The sequence below is a fragment of the Falco biarmicus genome, chromosome 3 (genome assembly GCF_023638135.1).
Source record: "Falco biarmicus isolate bFalBia1 chromosome 3, bFalBia1.pri, whole genome shotgun sequence".
NCBI classification, from domain to species: Eukaryota; Metazoa; Chordata; class Aves; order Falconiformes; family Falconidae; genus Falco; species Falco biarmicus.
In genome coordinates, this window is record NC_079290.1 from 93345647 (window position 1) to 93362829 (window position 17183).

At 39.3% G+C, this 17183-nt stretch overlaps 1 protein-coding gene across 6 annotated transcripts in view; it reads right to left on the bottom strand.

Moving 5' to 3' along the window:
* Window positions 1-3377: 3377 nt before the first annotated feature.
* The window catches only part of LYRM4 (LYR motif containing 4), a 91818-nt gene continuing 78012 nt past the window's right edge, over window positions 3378-17183 (bottom strand). For all 6 annotated transcript variants that reach the window (XR_008821002.1, XR_008821001.1, XR_008821000.1 and 3 more), the window contains one exon: window positions 3378-3748. Coding sequence is in view for 2 of the 6 variants with exons in the window: in XM_056333254.1 (XP_056189229.1) it covers window positions 3686-3748 (63 nt within the window). In the remaining 4 variants the exon portion in view is untranslated. The remainder of the gene's footprint in view (window positions 3749-17183) is intronic.

Below are 17183 nucleotides of genomic sequence, written 5' to 3' on the forward strand. Positions count from 1 at the left end.
AATGCTTTTAATGCCTGGAAACTTGGTGAAGTTTTATATAGAAATACCATTTTAGAAATGTGACTAGTAAGTTAAAATCCTTCTTGGCCTATTTCAACACTATGTAAAGTGTTCACATGCTACTCTTGGGTTTCTTTCCTCCAGGACAGCTGTACCTCTCATTTATCTGGGTGTTCTGAAACTGAGCTTTCAATTGCAGTATAATCTCTGGAGAAGCTGTAACACACAACAGAAATACCTGTCCTTTAAAAGTTACTAATATTAAACAAATTGTTCTTCTTCTTTTTTTTTTTTTTTTTTTCTTTCAGAGCGCTGTTTCCAAGTTTATACTGTAAAAGTCATGACAAACTTCATCATATGTAAAACGTTCAAATTTTGGTGCATGCTGCTGAGGTTAATGGTTTGCTAAAATGTTGAGATCGGGAACAGACAAACATTTTTAATATAATACAAAAGCAAGCTTGTTTTGCTAAGACATTGCAGCTTTAGTAAAGGTATTTATTGAGCTCCCTTCTGTTCTAAGGAAAAAGGATATACTTTTTATAATAGTGGACATTGTACATAAGTCACGGGATCATTCCTTTGTGTTTTAACTATTCCTGTTGTTTACACTGCTTTTACAAAATCCAACAAAGCTCCTGACAGCGTGCCAAGAGAGAGATTTAATGAGTATTGCAACGTAAACGGAACTGGTGAAGCACAGAAGGTGCAGCTGTAAGAGCACAGCAACTCCGAGGCTGGACCACAGTGCCAGCTCCCCATGCGCTGTCTCCATCGGTGACGGTGAGCACATGCCTAGCCAAGAGAAAGAACAGGGCAAGTGGAGACAAACACAATACTAAAGTCATCCCAGCCTACAACTATTATCTCTGCACTGGACTTCCCAAGCCAGACGCGGTTTCTAAGGATTTCCGTTCTGTAGCTTGTAGGATTTCAACGATAAAGCATTTGGCAAGCGATGTTTTTATACAGAACCGGGTATGTTACGACAAAGTTACTTGAAATGGACATTAGGTAAGGAAAAAAAATCATATTTCTAGGTATTTTCCAATCCCAGACAATGGATATGCGCATAACTGACACTAGTGGAGGGCGCAACTTACATGTGTGTTGGTAAGGAAAGGAAACACAGAGGGAACAGACATCTAAAATGCAGCGATTGTGTTGGGCTTGAGTAGTATATGCTACTACCTTTGCTAGCTTTGCACTGTTAGCAGGTTAGATGGTATTACACAGGCTTTTGGTCCTTAGCAGCAGAAGTTTTCTTAGGTTACTTCTAACAGGTCATGTATAAATACTGTTTGCTAAGCTTATGGTTAATTTGGAATTAGAACTAATTTTTCCTTGATGAAAAAGTGAGCTGTCTTAACCTCTGCACTATGGATTGGGAAGAGAGGGAAATTACAGAGCCTGGATTTTTTAATTTTTTTTTTTCTTGATGGGTCCTCTCTGTAGAATGTATCCTGAAGGTTACTACTGCTCCTTTGCACGTATAAATAGCTGAGAGAGATAATCTGAGTGGTAACCTTGAGACAGAAAGTAGGAGCAGATGGTATGAATAGGAGTGCAGTAGTGTTTTATCTACCACCACAATTTAACAACAGAATTTTCAGGCATTAATGGAGAAGTAATCTCCTCCAGACTTTTGAGGGAAGTCACAAGATATTTCACCTTCCTGTGACGCCTATATGACAGCATGTGCCATCTACAGCTGTATTCTTGTTGGAAACAACGATTGAGAACTTCACTGGAAAGGTACTGGTATTTTGGATGAAATGATTATACATTGAAAGGGCCTCCATTTGAAAAAAAATTTACTGTTTTGTAAACGTGTTGAAAGCTTAGATGTAAATAGTAAAAATGTTACTGACGGAGGCATCCCTCTTTATAATTTAGGACTACACTATTTATAAGCATGTTTATTTTGTTTCCTAGCATACATTCTCAGATCTTGAAATGGTACGTGGTGCTTGTTCCAGTAATTAAGCTGTTTTAAATGAGGATTTTTCATGTACTGTTTTAGGGACCAGGCTCTGAGCATAAAACTGGCAGCCCTTCCCAAGCCTGTCTCCTCTAAAAATGTAAGATGTTATTACATCTCTTTGAGTTCACTGGAAGTAATCAAACCTTTCTTCCCCTACACTTCTACCATTAAGTGCACTTAATTATCTAGTTGTGAATGTACAGATTTAAAATACAGAACCTGACATATTTTACCTATCAGAATAATTAAATTCCATTTTAATAAAGTGTTCACCAAAAACAATTTACATTGCAATACTTACACACCTAATAAGAGGAGAATTATTACTATATTTGCCATTTATTTGAAAGTGAGAATGGAAGCTACATTTGTAGTCTCAGTCACGGTATCTTGCTCTGTATACTATATTGTTAATGGAATGCATTACTATACATTTCAGTCTAACTGTACAAACCCATAAAATACACTTTAAATGGTAGTGAGGAGTGGGAGTTAGTTCTAAATTAGACATTTTGTCTATCCTCTGCTTTAATAATGTTATCACACAGCACGAACAAGGCGAAACAATAGAAATTCTAAACAAAGATGACTTTTGGGAAGCGAGAAAAATAACGGGAGATTTTTAAAGGCTACAGTGTCATGGAACTAGTTTTGAGTTTCTGTTTCTCTTCTGAAACCCCCCCAGGGGGGTGGGGGGAGAAGCTTTTGTCTGCATGCCATTAAAAACGCTTTGCACTGCTTAATTTTTCTGCCAATTTCAAACAGAAAACAAATTCAAGCACAGCAATGACTTGAACAGAATCTGATAAAAATTTTTTGCTAGGCAAAGCTTGGTGCCTATTCATGACTTAAAGCACTTGAGTTATTGTTGTAGTTAGGTTCTTTTTCTCCTGCAAAATTCGGGAGCTTTGTGAAAAAGGGAAAACTTGCATAAAGTGATGTGCTGCTTTCTGCTAATAGCTGCACCTCAACAAATTTAGAAAAGGACTCAGTGGTGAAAATATATTTTAAAGCTCCCAAACCTCAGTGATGCAAGTCTTACCTTCTGCTATTCTGATCAGTTTATTGTTAAAAGTAGGATAAGACTGGTTATTAACTCTCGGAAACTAAAGGAAGAACCTCCTGAAATGTCAAGGGATGCTTTTCAAAGAAACCACACAATGCAGCGTGTGATACTTATAAGTATTAAGGTCCAGGAGATGAAAACTCTCTTCATCTATGGTTTTAATATTTAAAATGAACGATATATTTAGTCATTTAATTTCAGATGCTGTCCATACTTAAATAAAACAGGATCAATAAGAACTTAAGTCTTAACAATTAGGCAAAGGGTTTTAAATCTAACACATCTTTTGTGCTCAGTGAGAGAAAAGGTCAGCAGCAGAAAAATGGATCTGGTTACAGGTAGTTTAATGAAGTTTTATTGTCAAAGTAGAGGAGGAACTATTCCATCACATGGGACATATAAGCCAACAGGTTTCAAAACTACCTTAACATGCTACTATAAATCACAGCAATATATTTCAGAACAGGTGAGCCATTAGAAAACAGTACTTTGGTTGCCAAAAACAGTCTCTCAAGGCATTTCTTCTGCTGAACAGAAAAGCTCAGACATGTGCAGTGAGTTTATGCATCTGTATGTGGCACTGTAGGATGCTGAGAATGGTCCAGTGTTGCTTCAGGATCAGGGTCTTCTCATAGCTATGTGTTTCCTGGACTCTCAATAACCAGTTTCTGTGTGGAATAGAGTTGGCCAATAGTAACCTGAAATAAAACCAAAATATCAGAAAGCTGAAACCTGAAAGTAAACAGGTTATTATTTCAGCTTCACAAGAGAAGATTAAAAAAAAGCTGAAGAACAGAGTACCCATATATTAAAGCTTTTTCATAGTGATATTTTTCTTTCTATAAGCATTTTTTTTGGGTAAATAATACTGTTATCAGCCTATACCTTAAGAAAAATAACCAATACATAAAATAACTACATATATAAAATCTTGAAATAACAACATTGAGGAATACTGTTCAAAGGCTCATATTAAAAGCTAACATTAGAAGTTACTACAGAGGAAAAGAACGCATGCTGGATGCTTAGAAAAATGAAAAGATGAATATGACAAATAAAAAGATGGATACCGTTAGCAGATATTTTTTGTTAATTCTTTTTGCGTGGAAAGCCTAGATGTAAATTGCATGGTATTGCACTGTTTTCCAGTTCCTCCGGAACCCTAATCTAATTTGCCTTAGAAATGGTGAAACCTGTTACACAGTTAGTTCAGCAGTAACATTTCACACACACACTAGAACGGACCTCTTGTTCGTGAGAAGGCATTCACACCTCATATATTTGTGCTTTCTAGTGCAATAAGGAAAAGAAAAATGACAAAAATGCAACACTGAAGCTTTGATTCCTCTTGTTCTTCAGTACTTTCCAGTCTGCACCGTACCATTGGTAAATTGTAGTCAGATGCACAGTTGGCGCCAGTCACACACAGCTCTTTGCTTAACACTTGAGATGTGGAAGGAAGAAGTTTCATGCAAGTAGGGTAACGTAAGCAGGAGAAGACATTTATTTTAAATGTATGAATCTTGGAGCCTAATTTTTAGTATCTGTAATGTCTTTTCACATCCCTACTTTCTCCCCAAGGCCTGGGTACACAGTAGCTCTGTGTCCTTTTCACACACACAAAAAGTTCATATATTTAATTATGGAATTAGGACAAAAAAGGCTAGATGCTTAATTACACTAAGTACAATATATTTAGTAGAATTTAATACTGCACGCTAAGCGTGACAGCAAGTCAGGCTCTCAAAATAGCAAAAAATTAAAGAAAGAAAATTTTCAGCAGTTTTCATTTACCATTTTTGAGGGGAAAATATCCTGGTGGCTCTTAAATAAAAATTTCTCAACTATGCCCAAACTCACACAAAATGTAAATAATACTACCTTTTAGGAAATTAACTATTTGATCCTCATGAACAGCCTTGTCTGAAACATGTTGGTTTTTTTTTTGAATGTTTTTTAATTTAGAACTATTTCTTACAGGGGAGTATTTATGAGCCATTCTTAAACAGACAGAAGTTCTCCTCGCCAGCAAGTACTCCCCTCTTTGGGGACTCTGAACTAAGTTAGTAACAGCATATGAACAACTTCATTATTTTAAAAATCATTTATTAAGTATGTTGCATACAGAATATTTTTAAAAAAGGCTGTACACAAGTGCGGCACGTGTTACCAACTGAAATTTTAAGCTGTCAACAAGTGTTACTTATCAAAGAGAACTCGCTGCTCTGGGTTATGTGGCAGGCTATACACTTTAGTTGCTGCCTTACCACAAACCATGCTGTAGTACTTAATTTTTGTATACTGTGTTTTGGAGCCCAAAGAATATTTAATCCTTTCCCACACAGTAGAGCAAATTTAATGGGAGGCTCAGAGGGATTACAAAAATGCTGAAACCTGAATTGCATTTTTTTTTTCTCCACCAACTGGGGAGATAGATGAGGCTGAGTACGTGACTTCTCAGTCAATCATATTCAGCCAGGGCAGATGGCTTTGTAGGAGAAAGGTACGAGCTGTTGTTTGCTGTCCTTTTGCCAACATGGGTTATTATCTACTGCTGTACCTCTTGACTAGAACGCAGTAAAATCATAGATGTGTGTGTCGAGCTGCTTCCTTAGTAAACCATGGGCTTACGTGCATTTCATCGAGCACAGTGTGCTGGCTGCCTTTGCTGGGCTGCTGCAGCTTGCCTGCTCCACTGCCTGCCTCCCTTCCAGAAGCCCTGCCATGACATTTTAAACTGAACTTTGAAACTTCAGGATTTTATTTTTTTTTTCAAACCATTAGCCTTGAATTTGTAACGTTAGGATCAAGCCTTTCCCATGTACTTTAGACAAAACAAACAGACTTTCCGTTTATAGCTGCTGAAAAATTCACATCTATAAACATCCACTGCCTCAGCAGGACTGCACCAGTATTTACATGCTGATGCTCATTAACCCCCTGAATCAAAACAGCATTCTTATGGTGTCCTCACCCGTACTAAGTCTAAAGAAAGCACTTAAGCAGCAAGCACGGCTGTGGATGCTCCCAAATTAAAAGACTTAAGTGGCTATCTATTGTGTTCTTTTTTCATCACGTGTATTTGTAGCTCGCACACTGTATGCCATTTACTCGCCTGGTAGGTGGCTGGAAGCCAGTGCATAGGTCAATGTCAGGGTATTTTCATTAATCACAGGAAGCTTTTGTGGAAACAGGCTCTACCATTTGCTCAGCAACTTTGTTACCCACAATTCTATTTACCTCTGTAAGGTAACACATTGCAATTAAACTCTGCAGGGCAAAATGAGCAATAAAGAACCACTCTGTCATCAGGAGAAGACAACAGATAGAAATATAAAGGCTGCTCTTCGGATGTTACTGAATTAGATGGTGTTTAAATTCTGCTTGCAAATTTAAAAATAAGTCTGACAAGTCCAACCCTCAAAACCTGACAGTTTGTCCTTGTTCAAAGATTTAGTACAGCTCTGTACAGTCAGCTTTTTCTTGTGAACTTGAAAAACTTAATCTTGCCTGCCATCTGAATCCAGGAAAAAGACTGGGGTTTCAGAATGGGATTTATCAGCAGATATAAGTGAGACAACAAATGGGGAAAAAGAAATTACTGAACAGTAAGCAGTGGTCCATCCTGCAACCGAGCCATTCTCTGCTTATGAGGTGTTTGTGTGTTCACATGGGAACAGCACTTTTCCTGCCTTGCAGCTGGCAGCAGCAATCACAAAGAGAAGCCACTTCATGGAATCTTTTACCACGACTGGGGAAAAAAGCAAGTATGAGAGGTTTTCCCCAGATAACAATATCAGAGATGTGCTCTGAGCTCCGTCCTCTCAAATGGTCTATGGCTGGCCAGTGCCTGACTCTCGGGACACCTGTGGCTGGTGACCACGTTATGTGTAGCTTCTGTGCCAAGCCACGTGATAGCTACAACTGCAATGGGACAGTGGTGATCTGGAAGTAGCCCCCAAGTCCTAGGGGCTGCCTTCCTACCTGACACAGCCGGTGCAGTAGATCCTGCAGGCCAACTGCCACTGCTTGCAAAACACGACTAGAAGATCTTCGTCAGCTTTTGAAGGTATGTGGTATGTCTTGTGGTTTTTACCCATATGAAGATTTTACTTTGCAGCTCGGGGTTGAAGCAGAAGAGACTGCTCCTAGTTGCTGCAGGGCTGAAAACAAGGTGACTGTGTTTTAAAAATTCTTCTAATTTGCCTCACTCATTTTTGAGTGCATGTTCTGCTCCGAAAACTATGATGGCATCTTTCCTTGACAGCTCTATATATTCAAAATGTCTGTCCTCTTTAAACCACCACATTTCCCCCTCCTTAGTTGTGTTGACTCTGCAGTACAAAGGTGGCCAGGCACCTCTTTTTCCCATTTACTTTACAAAACCGTAATTCCATGGTGAATAACCTGTGAGCTCTAACAAATCCTGCTGAGCCTCGATGAAGACACTTTTTCTCACCGTCACTGAACTGCTCATGGTTATCTTCCTCCCAAACCTGACAATCTCTGAAGTATTAGCTACCTGCTTGTGTGAGGTCTCGCTGACAAAGTTTCAGTGTGAATGCCCTAAAACTACTCAGGTAAGTAGCTGGGTGGCCGACCTGGGGAAAGAGGCTGTCCGAAAGGAAAGGGCTACGTACAGCCAAAGCGCACACCCACACGGGTGGACCTGAAGAAGGATGTCCACTGCTTCAGTAAACAAAGTCAAGATGGCAAGCAATCTGGCTTGTAATATTTCTTTGCAGGATGGACACAGAGGGCATCAGCTGGTCTCAGCCCTTGAAAGAGTCTTAGCACATTGCACAGCTGGTGACATATCCTGGGTTCCTCAGCACGTAGAAACATCGTCTTCCTAATGGCAATCAGGGTATGTTCTTACGTAAATCAATGCAGTATGACCACAGACCCTCAAAACGATACTTTTACCATCACTTTCTAAGCTAAGTCAATATAAGAGTCGTACAGAGGAGTTTCCCTTTTCTCTCCCTTCGATGTCTCACCCTGTTTGTAACACAACAAAATCAACAGTGTCAGTTTATTTAATAAGTCTCCCCTCAAAGTTTCCGAAGTAATCTCTAGGGAACAATTTTCTGCCCTCAAAGGCAAACCAACCCCAGTTTTTCATGCCAGTGTTTATTTTTTGATGGCAGACAAAAGCAGGAGCAGCCTAACAGGAGATGGTGCAACACTAACTCTATGTAGGATCACCTCCTTGGCAAAGGGAAGGCTTAAACATGTAAAAGTGCCACCACAGTGCAGGAATATGAAAACATCGTAAGGCAGCAATTCCTTTAGCTCTCAATGATTTAAAAATTGATTTCCCGAGAGGGTCATCAGAGAAGTAAAAGATGTTTCTTGTTTTTCTTAAAGAAATGCAAACGATAACTAAATTTGAGGTACTACAGGTGGTTTTACATATTAAACACACTTACATTTGTAAAAAAACTATATAGGTTGTTATATATATATACACATACACATATAAATGTATATAAAATGTATTAAAAATCCAGTCTTTATATGAACACAGACATCTCTCTCTCGTTGCAAATTAGCTTGCAGGGAAGAAACCGCTACCTTATTACAGCCAGGGATCACATATAAATATATTAATTTTCATGGTTCTTTATTGTGGAGAAGTAGGAAAAAGTCCTTTTTATTAATATATCTATACCATACATACAGACACACGCACACACATATATATATATATTTATTTTTTTTTAAAATCAGATTGGTTGGTCCTGTTGCACCTGAAAAGTTGACAGGTTTCTCTCACAGGCACACTGCTGAATCTTAACTAGGAAGAGAAATGCCCGACGACACGGCAGTCATATCATGTATGCTGCTGCTGAGCTTGAACTCTATCACCATATGAAGTTGCCCATTCCTAACTTTTTGCACTATTAGTATAAATACATATTAAGTGAATGCTGACAAGAACAGAAATGTACAGGAATAACGATTACTTTTAAGAGCTGGCAACAGTGTTGTAAGTTGTTTACCTACTATCTTTCCTGTTGGATGATGCCAACCAATTTGCACTTCTATTGCAAATGTAAATGAAGTGGTTATTGTTTTTTAAGAAGCGTTATCTTTTTTCACCATGCCCATAGTCAGATATGCTATACACAGCATACTTGATGATAAATATTTTTCATATTAACTAAAGCCAGTTTCATATTTTTTAAATGTGTATGAACAGCAATTGTTGAAATGATCATAGACTGCAATAATAAACACAGCAATGTTGTAAGTAGTGATTTAAAAAAACTTCAAATGGAACCAAAAACTCATCAGTAACTTCAGCGCTTTGCCACATCTTTGTGTTGGTATTAAATCCTGTAGCAGCAGCCTTATTTATTTTTACTTAGGAAAGAATGCTGAAAAACTGCAGTTGGCTCCTTAAATACATAGGTTACTCCAGTTCTTCTGAGCTGGAATCAATATGGAAAAAAATGTATGATTTTGGAGACACTTCCCTTATTTTAAGCAATTCCACTTGTCTACACAGGAGTGGGAAAGGAAGGGAAGGAAAGCACAGAGCTGAGAAGTTAGTACTCTTCTGTATTTTTTACTTCTGCCTCTGTTTTGCAAATGCTGTTTTCTTCTTTGTGGCAAAACATCTTCTACAGCCATGCTACATGAAGCTTTCAAAAAGGCAGAAAAAATCATTTTATAGCTACCATTTGTTTAGCTTTCACTAAGTAGGAAGGCATGAAGTAAACCAAACTAGCTAACAGGTGAGAAATTGTCTGAAAGTTATTTCTCTTAATAACGGTAAGCTATATAATTTTGTTAGAACCGTATGTACTGTATCTTGGTACACCATTATTCAGTCTATCAGAAGCAAGATGACATATTTATTTAACACTCTTATTAATTTATTCTGTGGGTCTCCCTGAAGAGATACTCTTCAGTGAAAAGAGCAGAGAATCAAATCTAATCCAGCAATGATTAACACAGAAAATACTGTAAGCATATACACTTGTGTATTTGTATAGGAAGATCTACAATAGCAAGGGATTCTTCTTTTTGAATGCTGACTATTTCTTCAGCTAAGACAGCCTCCTTTTGTTTTTTTAAATTACACTAACATGCTACTATCTTTACAGGACAACATGGGCATGACAGACATGGCCTTTGCTCCAAATAGCTACACACTTGATACAGCTCAAAATAACAAGTAAGGGTCCCCACCAGAGAAAGAAAAACACTGCAAAGACCAGTGGACAAGATCATGCAGTCCTTCAGTGAAGTCACACTGGTTTACTTCTCTCATTTCTTGCAAGCCTCTCAGCCTACAGAAAAAAGGAGCGTGACAAGGAAAATGCCATTTTAGAAGTATGCAGGGCCAACAGCAGATGGCACAGGCAGCAGCCTGCTGCGAAGGGGAAGCAGCATCCCTCTGCTGCTGCAAAGGTAACCTTACAAAGATGTCTGACAGTGGGTCACAGGAAAGCAAGCAGTGACCGACCTTTGGGCTTGAACCGGCAGGTGAAGGTTGGATACAAGACGTCCAAAGAGGAAGCAGATCTGCAGTGGTAACACGCTGACCCGGTGTGATCTTTATGTGCTTTCAGCATCCTGGCATCTCCAGGCTCCCACTTCTCCTCTTTCTGTTTGTTACCTGCTAATGTATTTCAGCATCTTGCCTTTTCTCTCTCATTTACATATAAAACATCTACCTCCACAGGCCAGCTCAAACTCTTTGGAAAGCCAAACACAGAAGCAGCAGGTCCGCTAAAGAGTCAGTCCCGTGTGGGTAAAGAGGAGAAACTTAATACAGGCTGATCTCTTCTCAACATAGCATGCAGAAGAAAAAAACTACTCAGTTAAGATGCTGAGTGTGGCAAGGAAAATAATACAAAACATTAGTACTTGAAAACACAGAGACAAAGACCTGGATAACATTGTGCTGAGTGTGGTATAACAGGTACTCTAGTAATGCTGAGACATTTGGTATGTAAATGCCCAAACCATTCACAGAGGACCCTATGTTTTGTAGCAACTACATAAGCAGAATTCATCAAAGCCAGTGGGAGTGCCTGCCTTACTTTTGTCAGTAGTATAATACAACAGCCACTGTCACAAAACACACATTCTGCATTATGTCCAGGAAAATACTGTAATGTTTGTGTATCACAGATACAGTAGCTCCACAACAGACAGAAAGACTCAACTGTCATTAGAAAATATTTCACTCCGCAGTGTCCTCTTGGATTACTGTGAGAGACTTTTGGAATGTAACACTGAAGAAAATCTAGTCCTTTAGACAGGTATAAACAAATAATAAATATGCTTACTGAGAAGTGTGATAAAGTAATTTGGTAGCACTAATAGGCTTTCATACTGTGAACTACCGCAGAACTAAAATGAGCTGCCACTTTATGCTCAACAACAGTCATAATTTAAAGACCACCTTTTACAACACTTGTATTTGAAGTTAGATGCTAGGAATGCAAAAAAAAACAAAACCAAAAACAAAACTGAAAGAATCAACTTTAGCCTTTCTTCTCATGTAAACCGGGGAATGTGACTGCTGGGAAGAGCTGCAAAAACAGTTACACAAGTATGTGTACGGCATGTTCGTAGGTTAATGTCTTTCAGAAAATTACTTTTCCACCAGTGCCCCCTCCCCTTTTTTTTTAATACAGCATATCACCTTCTACATTTACCCTTCCCTCCTAGTCCTAGCAAACTTCTGCAAAATTTCTAATTTTATCCCAAGCCACTGGAACTTAGAGAAAGTTCCAAAGACAGTGAATGGCACATGGACTTTCAGTGTTTTTAATTAAGATTTACCTGTCTAAATGATGATTGGCTAAAGCCTTGAAAAGCCTGCATGCTTTATCTTCACCGTATTTTTAAGTGAACAATACATGAAGTAATGCAAGGCATCGAAGTATATGCATTGGGAAAGGCCGAACTTCAAGAGCTAAGACATCTTGAGACAGCAGGCACCGAAGTCCCAAGGACTGAAAAGCAAGACTGGCTAGCTGTAGTTTTGGGAAAATGCATCTGAGGGTCTATGTACAAGAAACATGCCAGAGAAGATGTCAGGGCTCACCAAAATCAAAAGCAGTTCAGAAGTGTGCAAGCCCAGCGTGGTGAGAACAGCCAAAGTTGATGGTTCTTTGAGGAAGAAAATGCTGTCAGTGCAGTGGCACAAGGCAATTCAGATCGCTCTAGAAAACATATTTTGTTTGGCAGCATGGAAACCAAGATTCCTAGTGCTGGTTAATGGATGGCAGCAGGTACACTGCATTTCGTAAAACTGCCAGGTGCTTTAATATCATTTTAAAGTAACAAGCCTTTCAGTGTTTTGGAAAAATAAAAGATCAATCCTGTAACATACAAACTTTTCCAAGACATAAGACACACAGAAACTCCTTTTTTCCCTGTCCTTCAAGAAGGCTAAACTCAAGGATTAAACTTAATTTTATGGCAGGAACAATTTACGGTTCTAGCAGGTCTCTTTCTCTGCACTGATGTTACCTTACACACACCTCAGATGAGACTACGGACTGAGCTTTTCTCTGTTGCACATTCAAATTGCAAAATTAAATTTCAAAGAGCAGCAACAACTAACTGAATTTATCTTTGGAAAACATATCTTTATTTCCAAAGATAAATTTTGTATTGGATGTTTTGGTTCAATCTGTATCTTCCCAGAAAGGAGCACCCCATCAGTGTAAATGCTTACATGTCAAGTCCCTGTTGCAGCGTTTAGCTGATCTGTAAGTGCATAAGGAGTAGGTTTTTGTTTTTCTACATTAACAAGATCTCCTTTTTTTGGCAAAATTCTAACAGATTGCTAAACTACAGTCATCTGTTCCTTACAGAATCACAAAGATAATTTCCTTGTTTATCTGACTTTCTCTGATGGAGGATATCCAAGGATTTCTTTTGTCTTGCTCAGCCATCATTCTTGGTTTAGTACCTCCAAATCCCACACCTGAAAGTGACCCAAGCTTCAAAGAGCTTTTTTCTCCCACCCCCACCCCCCACCCCCCCTTTTGAAAAGCTATGGTGAAAGCGTAATCCTCGTTCTCACACCCTCAGGGGAACAGAGGTAGCCCCTTTAGCTCTTGGGAATCAAAGGCATCAGCATTTGGAATTTCAGCTGGAAAAAAGCATTGCTCAAGCTATCTACCATCTTCAAAAAACTGAGTAGGGAGCAGGTGAGAAGAAAGGACGTTGATGTTTTAGGACTGAGGATGGATTTGTTGAATTTCAGTCAAGGTTTGTGACTGTGAGTTGCCACTGTATCATGGATACCTTAAGATCAATTCTCTGGTCCAGCTCAGCTTCCAAACCAACACCCTGGTCAGAAAACGTGATTTTGATCTACTTTGTTACACAGCCTCCAGGGAGCCGTAACTGCAAACACAGTGAATGACTCTGTCCATCCTGAAGATACTCCAGGTGAAGGCGGGTGGGCTTCTGTCTTCCTACAGCCTCTCCCCCTGGGCAGGAATCGCTACCCCTGCCCCGAGGCACCGAGGCAAACGCCGCTTGCAGCACCACACCGAGCTGAATCCAAGCCCTTGTGCTTGAACCTGCCCAAGCTCAGGCCAGTGTCCCGCCATTAAACTGCTCTCCAGTTGGCAAGCTCATGCTCAGCCAGTTCCATACACAAGGAAGTTAATTTCCCAGTGCTTCCCAGCCCAGCAGTTTTTACAAATGCTAAGAAGAATGAACAAGGGAGAAAATAACTATTTCAAACCCTCCAGCTTCTGAGCAGGAGATATCTGTGTTTGTGCAGATATAGGGTATACATAACTTACATTAACTTGTTTAATTGGAATAAACTATAGCAGCAGTTTTTATTTCTTTCCCCCTCACCCCCAAAGATAAATTACTGGGTTTAGCACAGCTGGGAAGAGCTAATTCTGTACAAATAGTTCTTTTAAGTAGTGTGGGTGGCAAAACACTTTCAGCAACTGACTTAATTAGTGCTTCCTTCTCTGCAATAGCACAGGCCAGTTCGCAGAAGTAAACAAGAAAAAATTGAGATTGCAACAGGAGACATGGCATAAAATAATCCTGTTTGCCCTTACGGTTTTGCCAATTCTCCCTTATTTAACGTCACACTAAACAGAGGCTTGCCCTGGTGTTTCCCAGCACAGATAAGTAGGAGTGCGAGGTTAGCACTTATTCCAAATATAGGCAGGGAGCAACCTCTGTTCCTCTGAACAGGACAGAGCAGAGCATTCCTCAAACAGAACACCCTGGCCAAAACCAAACAGCACAACGACGGGAGCACCACAGAGGGCTTTCCCCTCAGCAGAGCTACCATACGGCTTGTGGGTGGCTTGTTTAGCAAGGACTGGGAAGCCCAAGCTGCTGAGACCCACTCCCCAGTGCAACCCCTCTGACACAAATCATTTATATGACAAAAAACAACAGCAGTGCCAAGTACAATCATTTCAGCTTCACTGCTCCCAGCGTACCGCATGCCAGCTGCAGTGTAATAACCCACTGCCACAAACAAGCACTAACTTTAACACATGGACACCTTCCTTTCCATGTGAGCCAGCCAAAAGCACTTGGGCTCTTCCACCAGCACAGACATGAATGTGCAAATGCTCCACAGCTGTCAGCAAGACACAGCTCCTACCAGATAAAAACTGGGCTTGCAAGATCCGCTTGACCTTCTGAATGTCAGTGAGATACAGGGTGAAAGGCCAGGAAGGGCACAGATGTTTGTATTTACCTTCACTATAAGCCATTTAGGAAACAGCTGGACATTTTTTGTAGCTGTTTTGTTTTGAATGACTCTGGAGCTGTACTTGAGTGAGTTACAAATCTATTTAAAAAACAATCCAAAGTGTTACAAGCCATTACCAATGTTTCTCTTTCTCCTAACTAAACTGAAGAAAGACAGGATTATGAAAAATTTCTGCTAGGAAAAACCGAATGTGCAGGAGAAAAACAAATGAAAACTAAAGGAATATTTTATGAAGACAAACAAAATAACCAGTTAATGAGGAAACTTGCCAGATAGCTTCCAGAAAAAGCAGGCAGCGAGACTGCAAGTAACAGTGTTTACCTCTATCTACAATTCCTGTTTTTTCAGGACATTACTTTTGTATTTGCCCATTCATTTCTTTTGGCAGCAAGTGGAAGACAGAGGGTTACTCCTATAGATAATATTAGGCAGACTGATTAAAAACAAGAACAATCAAAACTTCATATAACTGCCTGCTGCTCATTTATGGTACAAGCAGCCTGATACCAAGCGTAATATTTTCTAATGCATGCCTGTCCGTAACAGTTGTTAGAAAGTCTATGGAATTTTGGTCCTTGGAAGGTTGTTGATGAACCTTTAAAAGACTGTTTTAACACACATGGCGGGGGGGGGGGAAGGAGCCAATTAAGGAGAATGTATTGAATCTAGGAATCTGTCAGTGAAGAATCCTGTCAGAAATAATTTCTAATACAATACTTCCCAGGTTTTACGGCTTGACAGCTTACATATTTCTTCATTTTCTTTCCATTTATCTGTATAAAACCATTGTAACAGAAAGGGAAACTGACTGCTACAGAAAGAAAACAGTGAAGCTACTTGCAGAAAAGCTGCTATGAGGAACATGAACGGAAAGCAGAGATTCCTCCGTTATCTTTCAGTACTAATCATCTCAGAGTTACTTTTAACAAAAGGAGAGCAAGATGAACTGGCAAGAAATTAGAAGTGATTCTTTAATATATGTAATGTATTATGTCCTTTAACATAAATATGCATCCAAAAAATCTTGCACATTCTACGCCAGCTTGTTTACTTTGCTATTTAAAAATACTGTATAAACCTTGCGTATATATAAACCTGTGTACAAAGGAAAACTCCTCTTGGGAAAGACCAAGTGAGCCAGTAGATGGCATTGTGGCACTTCTAAAGACATTCCAGAAAATTCCACTTCAAAAATTTGCAAGCCTAAGTACTGTGTTTAACCATTTACTGCTTATCCAATGCAATATTTTGCTCCTGCTCAATGCTACACATGCACAACTGAAGAAACAAAACCACACGATGTAGCTGCACTGTCATACTAGCCCTGAAACAAATCTTCTCTGCTCTGGTTCCCAAATCCAATTAGCTCTGTATGCTAGTTTTACAATCCCAGTTTTGAAAAAGATGATCCTTATTTGATGACTAATGTCCCATGAGCCATGGCCATCAAGGGGATACCAGAAAGGATGTGATTAGTTGAAAATTATTTCCTAAAAAGTAATCATACACAAGATTTACAAGCAATGCAGATGGTTCTATTTTCTGCCACACAGAAACTACAGTAGAATAGGTATTATGCCTGAAATACTTTATGAATACTTTCATTTTCTTTCAATTAAACTGCTGATATGCCATCACAGCTGGGGATGAGACAACTGTAGCAATCCAACAGTTTCTTGCACAACACAGCAGTTCTCTGTATTGCTAAAACCACAGAAACTTGAAACCATTTTGCAGAATGCATGTACGGAAAAATTCTGGAATTTAAGAATTGTATTCTATACACAAACTTAGTTAAACTGAGGTTAGCATTGCAATAATCAGTAGTCTATCTGCACGCTACTTTACAGGTAAACCTGCTTTACCTTGACCAGCTCTGAGCAAGCGGTTGGACCAGAGAACTCTGGAGGCCCCTTCCAGTCTCAGGCATTCTACAAAGCTTAAATATCACTGCTCCTTATTATTTTAGTCTTTAAGAAAAGGTCTAGTTTTGCTGTGGTATTCATTTTGTCAGGAATTTCTAAAAATCCTTGTATTGTACCAAACAACTTTCAGGATAGTTTAATTGCATCTGCTTACCTTAAGGGCTCTTAATTAAATTCAATAGTGCACTCTCAGTGCCCAGTTGTATGTATTCATATTGTAACTTTTAAAGACACAGAAGAATACAAGAAAAACGGCTCTTCCATCCCTTTATGAAGTTACAAGTGTTACTGTAAATGTTTAAATATTAAAAATGAATGCCTCCTTTCTGGCAGCATCTGTAGAGGTGGGTGACAAGTGTCACAAGCCCCAAAGCATTTCAAAGAGAAAAGAAAGGTGTAAGAGGGAAGATAAGCACTGTGGTACTGCATCAATTCCATGATCCATCTTTTCCACTGTGTTCCTCACCAGCCACG